General features: G+C 38.0%; 1 protein-coding gene across 1 annotated transcript in view; it reads right to left on the reverse strand.

The window, feature by feature from the left end:
- The window catches only part of LOC137295393 (inactive tyrosine-protein kinase 7-like), a 132,357-nt gene that overhangs the window by 8,872 nt on the left and 110,084 nt on the right, over positions 1-13,401 (reverse strand). The window contains exons 8-11 of the mRNA XM_067826732.1: positions 9,376-9,542; positions 1,029-1,168; positions 703-850; positions 42-311 (exon numbers count right to left, since the gene is read on the reverse strand). Coding sequence (XP_067682833.1) covers positions 42-311; positions 703-850; positions 1,029-1,168; positions 9,376-9,542 — 725 coding nt within the window. The remainder of the gene's footprint in view (positions 1-41; positions 312-702; positions 851-1,028; positions 1,169-9,375; positions 9,543-13,401) is intronic.

Here is a 13,401-nt window from a genome sequence, read left to right on the forward strand (position 1 = left end):
TCATCCACATAAACCTAAGCAATCCTCAACAGTGTACTCACCAACAACCTTGATGAAGATGGTGGTGTTTATGAACACCTGGCCTGATGTGGCATGACAGGTGTAGTATCCAGCATCTGTCATCTGGACATTACGAAAGAAAAGCGTTCCACGTTCCTGATACACATGATCCAGTGAGTCGAGGTTGGTGGGTCCATGCTTCACCCATGAGATTGCAGGTCTGGTTTCTGCCTCGGCACGACACTCTACCTTGCCATAGCCATGCAGCTCAAGGAACGTGTTCTGGGGCCGAGGGCTGAACTTCAGCTTCCCTTCAAACAGAACACAACACTTAGAACAAATAGAACCACACTGTGGTAATAATAATCTTTCACGAGCATGATGACAGTTCTTTTACAAACCTTCCATCTTGTTTCATGATTTGGATGGTTGGTATGTTGTTTAACACCACATTCAGCAGTATTCCAGTTATATGACGGCTGGCTGTAAATCAACAGTGATCAACACTGTGAGCATCGGCCTACACAATAGGATGCATTGCATGGGTCAACCAAGTCAACGATCCCGACAACCAGATCCCGTTATTTGACTCTTATGACAAGCATGAAGACCAGTTCTAACCCTGATCTTCTTTTATGGCAAGAACATACAAATACTGTTGGAATTCCAAATGACAAACAAAACTGTCTGAGTTCGACTTACTTTTGACCTTCAGATAGGCTCGACTGGACACAACAATAGGATGACCTTCAGTCGTTGCCACACATGCATAGTCTCCCGCATCATCAAGAATCACCTTGGACATATGAAGGTCACCAGACTGCTGATTCATCCTATGGCGTGGAGAACCCTTTGGAAATAGAAAGAATGATACATAAAATCCTCTCATACATGAATACAACAACAACTGTGAAACAGATCAACCATGTCTTTTATGGCAGTGTGATTAACTGCTAAAATAAGGAGTGAGTGAGTGAGTGAGTGAGTGAGTGAGTGAGTGAGTGAGTGAGTGAGTAGCAAGCACTGACCACGTGTATGGGGCTGTTGTCCTTGAGCCAGGTGATGGTTGTAACAGGGTAGGGGGTGCCGACCACCTGGCAGTTGAAGTCCACCCCTTCATCCTCCTCCACTTCTTTCGGCTGGGGGGAACGGCTGATGTACGGGGGCACTGCAACCACACAAGACACATTTAATCAGACAGGACTGACTGCTGGAACTTCAAGCTCTTCACATGTATATGTGACACTTCACTTGAGATAATGGCAAACTTATTGAAGACACTCACAAAACTGTTCAGTGTTCACACTCAAATCTGTAAGAAAAGGACAAATGGGCATAATGAAGGCATCTCCTACACTATCTATAGAAGTATTTTATGCACATCACACACATTATCAAAGACTGAAGATCCCACCTTTAACTATGTTGAGTATCTCTGTACTCCGGTGCTAATCTATTTTACAAAAGAAATATGGTTTTAATGGGCATTTGGTAGAACCCTGAGCCTTTAGGGGTCATTTTGGGTTAATATAATATGTCTATCAAGAAAATATGAATATTTATCTTCATATATTTTCATGAAAAAACAAACTACTTCAAAAGGTAAATCTTCATTACTATTTATTTCTCACAGTCTCTACATGTCTGATCAAGTTGACGTGATTCATAACTTGCCATATATCATCATCCCATTCTGTTTTCATTATCACTCTGTTCCTGTACATCAAGACACAGGAAACTGCCTTGCCGCTCTTCCAATCACCTCCCAAGGAAGTGAACGGTAAAAGTGCCCTAGATGAGTGACAGGTCGTAGGTCATGACTAGCAAGTCTACTTTGTCTTTGCAATAAATGCTGATGTTTGTAAACTTTATGCTTTGTCAGACACAAACATCCTTTGAAGGTGACAATAAATTCTGGGCTTCTGACAAACTACCATTGACATGCTGCATTCATTTACAAGACAACACTACATACTCTCAGCTTGTAAGGCAGAGTTATCACAATAAAAATGTCATTTTACTGTTAAATATACAAATGTAGCTTCTGGCGGGGAACTTAAAGAGCATGTTACCGGCAGATGAAATTGGGGGAAGGGGAAAACGAGGATACCATCCGTTACTTCCCTCTATTTCACTCCATTCAACAGACATTGTTCAATAACATAATCTTTAAACAAATACTTCCAATGAGTTGACAAAAATTGACTCAAATTATTGAAACACAAGGTAAAACCATAAGACCAAAAAGGTTTTGAACTGACAACAAAAAACTTTTCAAAACATTCATTAAACAACACATTTTTTTTCAGAAAATAATAAAAATTTCAAACAGGGTCCTTTAATAAGTAGTTTTTAGGCAAGCATTTGGTGACTATGTTATCAGTCCGTTGCTTGTATCCAGCACTTTAAAACATCACAAACCTCAAGAGCTCCTATATTAATGACCACCAGAACGGGCTAAAGTTTCTGTTAATGTGCACTTTCAAACACATTTTGGATAGAGTGTTTCATATTTTAAGAGGCCTCTCCCTCATCAACACATCTCAACATTCTCAAGAGCTGCTGACATCTTCCATGCATGTTGCAGACTCCTCACATCAATGCATTGTGATGGTATTGTGCATCTCTAGCAAGTCACTGAACAACCACGTACTTACATCTCAACAAGGAGATAGAGGAATAAACAGAACCCCAACCTAAAGTAAAAACCACTGTAAAAAGCCATTTTACAAATGTTTTGTCAGTTTAATATTATATTTTCACATATGGTAATTGATCCGAGTAAACAGATGCAACTACAACCAGAACTGGGCTCGGTATAGAGTTCGCACATAAATGTTAAGAGTCTGTTAAAATGTTATATGTTCTGAAGTGAAGCAAGATGTGGACTTTATCTCTACAGATAGTAACGAGATGGAGCCAGAAAGGAAAGGACATTTGTATTATGTTTCATTTGAACAAGTAACACACATCACATGTAGACGGAGCTGTTCGCCTCCACCCTGCAGTCATACTGTCTCACCACAACTCTCTCCGAAAACACATTGATTAAATCTGCATTAAACATCCCTGCAAAACTGCGACAGACGATGACATAATCATTTAACAAATTATTTCTGCGACTGTCGAAAAATCTAAAACAGAAGTAGGTCCTTGTCCAGGATTCCTATACCATACCCAAAATAAAAATGATAATTGCCCAAACAGATCAGTGGAATTTTTAAGAATAATTATTTTCATTACACGGCTGATATGACAATATGTTTTCTCTGCGACAGATGGAATACATCCCGTTAGCGGGAGAGTCTGTGTGATATGATGGAACCTGGGCCATACTGCTCATATTCCCAGCTGACATAACATATTTATCCCCCAAAAACATTCCTAAGGGGGATCAGGTGTGAGGTGTATCTCCAGCCATTACTTTAAAGATGCTATTACAAGGGCTGTCACAATGCATCGAACTATCGATGGATTGCAAACTGTTGAGTTTCAGATAACTGGAAGAAACAAAAAGCTATTGATGCATTGATTGCATGTTTGACTATCTGTAGTTTAGTAATTGACTTCTGTTCATAAAAGGTGAGGTGCAAAAAACAGGATTTTTGCAACTTCAGTGAGTGCAAGTTTCAAATGTTTATTTGATCTGGGTTTAAAAGTTTCTTGTCAGTTATTAAAAGACACAAAACTACTTCAACTTGATTTTATTTCATAGAAACAATACTTTTGCTTGGGAAACATCAAATGACTTCAAATGAGACAATTCAAGGAGAAAAAAACTATTGCAATAGTATTGCAATAGTTGGCTGCTATAGCATGTTGCAATAGACTATCACACAGTTGGTTCCCCCTCAGTTATCACCTGTAACTATTAGAAATACACTACCAATATACTTAAGAAAGCTTTAACTTGATGTTTCTCTCCAAATACTACACATATAATGATGTAAACATATTAGTCGTATAAAGAAAAGACACAATTTTTTCCTGCAACTACAGCTAATTAGTCATAGCACTAGGAATATAGAGGAATTGGTCATTATTAACTTTTTCCGACCATTAAAAAACCATTAGGATAAACACTTTATCTCTCTTCACAACAACCCTATTTACTTCAATACGTCACACCTCCATCTATGTCACGTCTCCATATGTCTGCATGTTTATCACTGTATTCAACAATCATTTTGCAGTCCACACTTTTACGACTCCATTTGTGAACTATCTCAACAATGATGTTAAGTTAATATGGTTAAATATTCATCGAAGAATTTCCTCACTATGTTCTATAATCAGCTTCAATTGCAACTTCATTTAAACATAGACATTACATTACAACTTCATTGAAGTCTGTCAGCTGATAATTACAAAAAATTTCATCCGGGATAAAACGTCTCCAATTTCAGGTATGTCTCCAATGAACTGTCCAATAAAAATGTCAGCTGGTAGGATCAGTCAGATGTCCCACATATCTTCCATATTTATGTACCCAACAAGTACACAAGCGTTAATCCCCTTGTTTTGATGTGACATGTTTATCCTTACCTGAATGTAAGTACCACCACCCCAAGAAAGGTTTCCCAACAATGGACTCCAGTCTTAAGGCCAGGCCAAATAAATACTTGAATTATTACAGACTTAGGGAAAAAGACTTTAGAAACATAACTGCCATGACAATAACCTTGTCAATGTTTATTTCAGGTGAACTTACATAAAATATCATTAAGGAAAAAAGAATATTCACATATGTTTGACGGTGACCACAAATAAAACACATAAGACTTGATTATTTGATGGTCTTATATTTGATGTGGACATTACTGAATGATTTTAAATTTTAAGTTTGTAGGCTTTCAACAACTCTTGTCTGCCTAGTAACAATACATACTTTCCATGTAAACAGTAAGTGAGTTGGGTTCTACCACTTTTAACAATATTCCAGCAATATTATTCCAGGGAACACCAGAAATAGGCTTCACACAATGTACCCATGCATGTGGGGAATCGAACTCAGGTTTTTGGTGTGACAAGCGAACACTTTTTAAAAACTGGGCTACCCTACTTCCCACATGACAACACAATTTGTAACAATTCATTTTAATATATGCTTAACAAAAACACAGCTTGACCCTGACTTAAAAAATTTACAAACAAAAATTTGAGAAAATGACTGAAATCCCCTTAACACAAACCGTTCCAGACTGTGAGGCTGAACATATGAACTAACGGGAGGACCATTTGGCAGAAACAAATCACAAGTTGGGTCATTTTGGTGAAAAGAAAAAAACAACACGAACAGCTGCCCCAAGTGGACTGACGGTATTGTTTTTCATCTAAGAGACATAAAACCAACGCGAAAGGTGATTAAAAAAAGTTTCTGTATGTATTTTTATGAAGTCAGGGGCTTTGAGCATCACCACAAGCCAGGGTCAGTGATCCATGACAGACCCTCTGCATGAGATTAGCATGGCAATGTCATCAGTCTGCTGGCTCTGTGAACATGGCCTGGGTCTTCGGGTTGTACAGCCACCAGAGGGGGCTATGCAGTCAGTATGACGCATAACCTTGGTACAACCATAGATACAAGCTTAACAATGTGATTTTTTAACAGTTCTATATTCACTCTCATTGTTTCAAGTTTTTTAGCATGCATATGATGCAGTTGTTTAACATGAACTTCAAATCATGGGTTATGAGATAAAAGAATTACATGGGCATATTTTGACTCTAAAATTTGGATAATTTCATCTAAAGAAAATTTTTTTAAAAAATCCTGAAGATTTAAATTGCAAGATGTTATCAAGGTGACATGGTAGCCATCTTCATCATTACACCAAACATTAGCCTGGTTAGAACAAAAGAAATTCACAGCTCAAAATATCATCTTATGTTTTTTCATCACATCCATCATAAAACCATATTCAGCACACAATTCCTTATCAACTGGTGACATACACTTACCCCAAGGCATAACATACATTACACATCAATGAAAGTAATACTTCTGAACTGAAGCTAAACATTGTTTTTACATTCATAAACATGACACATGTTTATTACAGATAGGAGTCTTTCAACAAACCACAAACACCCGAGAATCTTGAATTATAAAAAAACACTGCTAAAAATCTCACCAAGTTACACCCCTAAGTAATGAGCAGTTTGGGAAGCCACCTTTCTAAAGACAATCTGCATGAACACAGGATGCAGCGCAATGCAATACGATGCAACACAACTTAAAGGGGCCGAGTTGTGATAATTACGAGAGAGTCGAGATTTTACACGCAGGTACAGCTGCTGTGCTGGAGAGCGTTTGACAAGCTGGGAGATGTACATTGGTTTCCTTGTCTACACAACAGATTAATCTCCAAGATGAGAAGCTGGGGCCAATTATCGTAATAAAAGAAGTTTGGTTTTTTTAAAGCATCTGAGGTATTTTTGAGTAATGATAATATCATCAAACAAACCAAACTATTAAACAAATATGGGTTTATCTATAAGATTATATGGAGATTATAGGAACGTATTTCCTGGGAGCAGTGGGTGATTACTTGTGGAGCAAGAGCAACAGAACATCTTGATTCCCTGATATCAGTCCGAAGCGATTTTATCGTAGAGACATCATTTTTCAACTTCAACTATAGTATGTAACAGATATGGAGTCTCGACACAAAACATTGTTCACTCCAATGAATACTCCATGTCATGAATATTCACATCTTAATGACTCTTCAACTAGATGGTGTCAGGATCTAGCACAACAGAAAGTTTTGAAAAACATGCCTTGATAAATGTGTTGGCTACAGGTGCATGGACGAGTCCATTGCTCACATAGGGAGGAAAGGTGACAGATGAATCATACACATACACCATATATTACTAAAAAAACAGAAAGGATGAACTGATTGATTAATATGACTACAGAAATTATGCTGGTCATTAACGGGTTTTTTCACAAGTATATCATACCCAGATTACATTTCCATAACATTCCAGTTGGGAACTGGTCATAATTGCAGTTGGCATTGATGCTATTGTATTAAACCTGGTACTCAAAATTCTGAAATTTCAAACATGGCTAAAAATTCTTAAAAAGTAGGTAGTAATTCCCATGAGATTTTTAATGTCCTGTCAAATCTGATACTTATGAACAAAATAAATTCTGAGCAGATTCTTGTTCAATCAAGCATCAGACCTTGGGCACATGTTGTATCCTACAGTCCTACCACGGGGCGGATACAGCTTTTTGAGAAAGGAAGGATACACACTTTATTTTCACAAGAGTCATTTCATGAACTTACAGGACAAAAGAGGGGTGCAGGAGTGTGCAGCCCCAGATCTGCCTGAGCTAAATCTCAATAAGAAAGTCCAACATACAATATATGGTTTTCACCCTGACAAGCCTTTAGACCAAAATGATTTTTCTTTATCTTGTCACAGGTACTGATAATACATTTTAAACATTGCCTACAAATAATTAGCAAAATATGTTTCAGCCTGCAGCGTCTACTGGATTGAATATCCACCTTGAGAACATAAGATCAGTGAACATCTAAACATCTAAAGCAGACACTTGTTGTTGCCCTGCCTGGGGATAAAACTAGGACTGCTCAGGATCCACACACAGTGTCTGAGTGGGATTCCATGCTAAACTGCATTATGGTGTCACTGGAGTCTAGCACTAAAATCAACATTAATCTGAACTAGTAGAAGCAGCCCTCCTGACTATCAAATGAACACATGTACATACATACATGCATTTACGGTACCATATCAGTACAATAATCTTAAACTTGACCTTTGAAACCCTATTTCAACTGATCTTCACATCAATAGCTTTACAACCACCCAACATGTCTACATGAAGATATGAACATTTCATCTTGTTTAAGATTTCGTCTTGTTTAAGATTTCATCTTGTTTAAGATTTCGTCTTGTTTAGGATTTCATCATGTAGAATCACAGGAGGTGGACTTCAGCCCAGTGTAAATTAAACACATCGGACAACGATCTACTGACCAATTAGTTTTCTGCATGTTTTCCTGATAACAAACTACAGCTTTCGCACGGCTTTGTAACTTTCTAATTAAAGCAATTCTGAGTGACACTAATTGCTACAAGCTCTATGTAGTATGAGGATAGGTTGTGTGATAAAACACACTCTCACGTCATCCAACAATGAAAGAAGTTACAGATATTGTCAAATCATGTGAAAATCACTGTACTTTATCCAATACCTTATCACCAAACAATCCCACCAAGCTCTTAAACACCAACACAAATGCTAGTTGGGAGACCCCTACTGTTCACTGCCTGTTTTATCAATTTCTTTCATATTATTTTCAGATTTTAAAAAAGTTTACATTTTTTCTTATGCTCTGATTTCAAGTGTTAAATAAACAAAAGAAGTGCGGAACAAACTGATGAAACTAATTGAGAAGACAAGAGATAGACCATGCTTGGCCCCCTGGTGGCAGACCTGCAAAAGCACAGTGTAGGGTAGACAACTCTCACTGTTGGGGGTACTGGGTGTTGGCAAGGAAATATGTCAGCCTATCAACATGTGGCTAAAAAAGTATTTTAAAAAACAGTTTCAAAGATGTGTATCACCAACATAACACAATCATCTTACAGTCAATCAATAATATATAAAATTCTTTACATATTTTGTGAATTTGATTATTTTCATAAACCTTACAGACTTTTTTCCACAAAAATGCCCAAATGTCCAGTGGATATAACGCATGATACATCTGCATCACACATGACTGTTTCTGCATGTACTGTACTTTCCTTAGCTCCATGCTGTACGATCCATTTCAGGGACTACATTATGAATTATTTAGAATGTTTCACATGCACACGTCCTTGGTTCCCTTACTTGCACTCTCTTCACCAAAGTAACAAAAATCCATTAAAGATTACCATTCCTCTGGGTCTAGATATACCACACTTGGTGAGGAAACCCACCTGGCCAAATCACACTGTTGTCATAGAGTGTCATCAATGAGATTCACGGCATGCATTATCTTTTCCATTGTGACTGTTATATACTAACAACTGACAACACTCACTCCTTCAGGGTCCAGGGACCATCATTTAAAATTTGCATCAGTTTGAGAAACAGTAAAGTATTAGATCACTGTATCTGTGACCCACACGTATGTACTATCTATTTCATGCTACAGGACAACATTGTAGCTCACCTTCTCAAAAAACGAAATCTAACAACTATTATATTGTTGCTCAGACCACATCTGACTCCATCACACATTGATGAAGCTAACCTTCTACAACCAGTGTTAACTCACTTTTCGGTACGATTCAAACATTCTTCTTACAGTCAGAGCAGACTGACAAAAAGCGATAGCTAACCTGATATCATGATCCAGACACTTTTCTTCTTCTCTCCTGCGGTGTTGTTGATGATGAAGGTGTAGTTGCCCGAGTCGATCTCCTGTGGCTTCTCGAACACCAACTTGTTGCCATCCACATGTATCGGTCCTGCTGAGGCAACCACCAGGTCATTTCGGTCAAGGAATCTGAAAATTCAGAATCATAACATCAGGAAAGACATCCAGAAACCTAAATGACTGAAGGCCTTTAAAAATTACTCAATTCTGATTGGCTGATCAGAGCTTATCAAATCACAATTAACCATCACAGTTTCAAATCACATGCAGCATGGTTCAATCTAGACTGTCTCACAGTCATATCATTTCCTATATTATCTCTACATGTAATGAAAAAGTCCTAACTGAAGCAGGTCTAGATTTACAGCAATCTCCTATGTCACTTGGGCTCCTTTTCAATTTAAACAGAACTCCATCAAAATGATACAGTTTTCAAAGATCGAGTGATAAATCTACAGGTAACCTAGCTAATCTCCTAAATGATATGTTTTCCTGAAATATTACCACATTAAGCCCAAGGATGTAAGAGCTCTCTGGCTTAGGGTTTAATTCCTTATAATGATGTTTGCTCAGCAGCCCCCCAAAAAGTCTCACAAAAATGAATCAGTGAGTTTTGTTCCATCTTTTTCAAACCAGATAACATAGCATATCAACACATCTGTTAGCAAATAAGCCTAAAGGGACATGGTTCTTGAACTTAACAACTTGAAACTTGAAGCAAGTGCAAGGTCACACCATACCCTATTATGCCACCTGTACTCCCTCACATGAAGTTGTGTTAGATCTCAAAACTTTCTGAACAGCCCATGAGCCCGAGCTCACCCATTCACTCACTCAGTACTGATATTATCTTTCACAAACACATTGATTTCTCTCTCAGTTGAATCTGCATTAATATCAATATATGACAAACACCAACATCCCAAGAATGTTGTCACTTCCTGGATTCACATCGGGATTCAGCGGGATGCCATTCAGGGTCCTTTGATTTGAGTGGAGCTGATTGCTCAACATCTACACACAGATGTCATAATAAACCCCGTTACCTAACACAACAAACATAGCAGGTGCCCTCTCTACCTGATCATGGTGGGCATCCGACAACTGAACAGTCTGGAAACTATGAAACTTGTGGTGATACATAAATACTTGCACGTGTACTATCTGCCTGCCAACTCCCAGCACTCAATCTGCACTCTCCCATCATGAAGCTATCTCACTCAAAACATAAACTTCAGTTAATAATTTTTTTCAAATATTTCAATAATTCCATTTTAACTATCATCAAGTATGTGCATATTTGAAACAGCAATCAAACTTTCAATCAATTAGCAGACACAACGATCAACATTTCAATGAACGTCTTCAGACCCCAAAACAGTTTGGAAAGTTTAACCTAATTTTAACAACATATCTACAAATTTTCAGACCTTATCAGCTTCAAAACTATTTAGGGACAACCTAAACAGTAACATCAACTCCACAAAGTCTACAAAATTTCAGCAGTTATCAGGTTGAATTGCGTTCTAATTCACGTCTGCTTATTTTCACTGAGGAGTGTAAATACACCTATGGAGGAAGTCTGACCAATGATACGGTGGTAATGTTGTGCAATACAAGAATTAGCAGTGTAATGTCCACAGTTATCAGCTGTTTAGTTGCAGGTTTCACATTTATCTTCATAGATTCCTAGTTTTAACACAGCAGAACTAATTTCCTGATTAAAGTGCCATCAGAACTGATGTAAGCTCTGTAACGGGCCTAATTCTGCAGCAAACCTGCACATCTGCAGCCAACCATGTGGTGTATGTTGTTCCACACTCCCAGCCATCAACCAACTCACTTGTCTCATCTTTGATAGCCCAGACATTTCTTCCTATACTAAAAAAGCTCAGATTGAAGTTCAAAGCCATCCTGAGAATGTGATTGCCTGTCAGGACGTCATGACGTCACCTTTTCTATTCCTTTTGCCAGGGTGTTAACCTCGAACTAAACTACATTCTCTTCTGAAAGAAACTGTACTCATTAAATGCATTCCAAATGATAAGTTCTGGAAAATATAAATTTCAAACAACAACCATAAATCAATCCCAACCCGTATCATATGTTACATTAGGAATTACACCTTGTTCCTAATGTATAAATTCTAGCACTTTTGTAGGGTAAAGTCCCATCCAGAATTCGAACCCACACCCTCGGAGTAAGGCACCTAATTGTCAGCACACAACCAGATAAGAAATATTCAGGTATCAAATCTACATTGAACAGCATGCAGATCTCCCATGGATACTGTCATTGTGTGTCATATGTCATCCTCCAGTCAAAACAAACAAAAATTCTACGGCAGAAACAGACATAATACCCACATCAAAACAGGATTGGCTTTCTCACCATCTGACAACAAAACAGGAGCAAAGATACTAATAGATCTGTCGTAAGAGTGAACACATTGACATTGGTATCAAGAAACTGTATGTACCATTCGAGATAATCTCCTGGTTTACTACCTCTAATCTTGCCACTGTAATGCAATGACTTGAGTCAGATACGGGGCACCCCGTATCTCCTACATCTGCCTCCAGCAACGCCAATCTTATCGCTGATAAATTAAGTGAGTTGCATTTTCCGCTCTTTGCCAGTGTTTTGACTGAAAGAAACGTTCTGATAGATCCCACAGTGGAATGAGTGACAGCCAGTCAATATTGGAACAAATACATTTATTCATACAACAACGTACTAAGACTGTCTGGTTGTCGGGATTCAATCTAGCATATATGTGCCACTGGGAATACTATGTCACAGAATCTCACAGAACAGGGTCTTAAAGTCGCCAACTACACCAGTCTGTATCTCACAACTATATTGATGTAACCAGTGGTGCCTGCTTCCTAGATAGACGGTTTCAGTAGGTCCTGGGCAGCAAACGATCACTGTTGTGAGAGCCCACCATATGTGATTAAATTTGCTTATGTTTAATTCGTAAACTCAACTGAACATAACACATTTAGAAATGATCACACAATGTTCACACTGGAATCTGTGTGATGAAATTTGTTTTTCAAGAAATATCTTACACTAAATTTGCCGTCAAATTCATATTTTTATTTCAAATCACTGATATGATGCAACATTTTCAACTGAAATTTTGTTTCTTACACCAGATTTGGATGTCATGAGATGAAAGAAAGAGTCCAAAATCACAACTAGAAGATATATCGACCTGTCCTTCCAGTCCGTGATATGGCTGTCTGAGGATAACTGCTCCTCAACAATGTAGTGCTCATGCTGTTGTCCACTAGTTTGCTTAACTAGAGTACCAATGTCAAGATAAAGCTGGTATCTACAGCACAAAGCACTCACTCTTTCACCTATTGTGTGTGTAGATAAATTCTTTGCCCACTCAGACAAATTGATACTTCGACATGGGTTATATTCCCACAAACAAAATGGAGTATTGATCAATAATTTTACTTTGAAAAACCCAATATACGTGTCATATTATTTTCATAAGCCTCAAATTCTTAAGAGCCTTCTCACGAGCTGTCTTACACGAACATAAGTGTCTCAGCCAATGAGTTTTATAACATCTATAAAGACTCAAGTTACCAGTTCAGCAACATGCGTTAAAGTCGCTGGAAAACGTTAGCCATCAGACGCAGTTGAGTGTCATATTGAGTAACAAGCCATGAAAGTTCAAAGATGATCTAATCTCTCACATACTGTTATGACACCATTGATAACTCCACTTCCGACAATGAATTATGAGCTGTAGGTAAACATCAAATATCCCTGGGTTCACCTAACTGCAAGAAAGTTCATCGGAAGGAAGTTTGGAATCTGCGTCCGTCCAAGTGCCCCTAAGAGTTGGACATCTTGATTGATGACCTACTTATACAAAGTTATTACAAAGTCCTGAAAAAGATTTCTCCTGAAATATGAAATCAATACAGAGAGGCTCAACAAGTGCTGTACAAAATGAAGCAGCCGT

Source organism: Haliotis asinina, chromosome 8 (genome assembly GCF_037392515.1).
Source record: "Haliotis asinina isolate JCU_RB_2024 chromosome 8, JCU_Hal_asi_v2, whole genome shotgun sequence".
NCBI lineage: Eukaryota > Metazoa > Mollusca > Gastropoda > Lepetellida > Haliotidae > Haliotis > Haliotis asinina.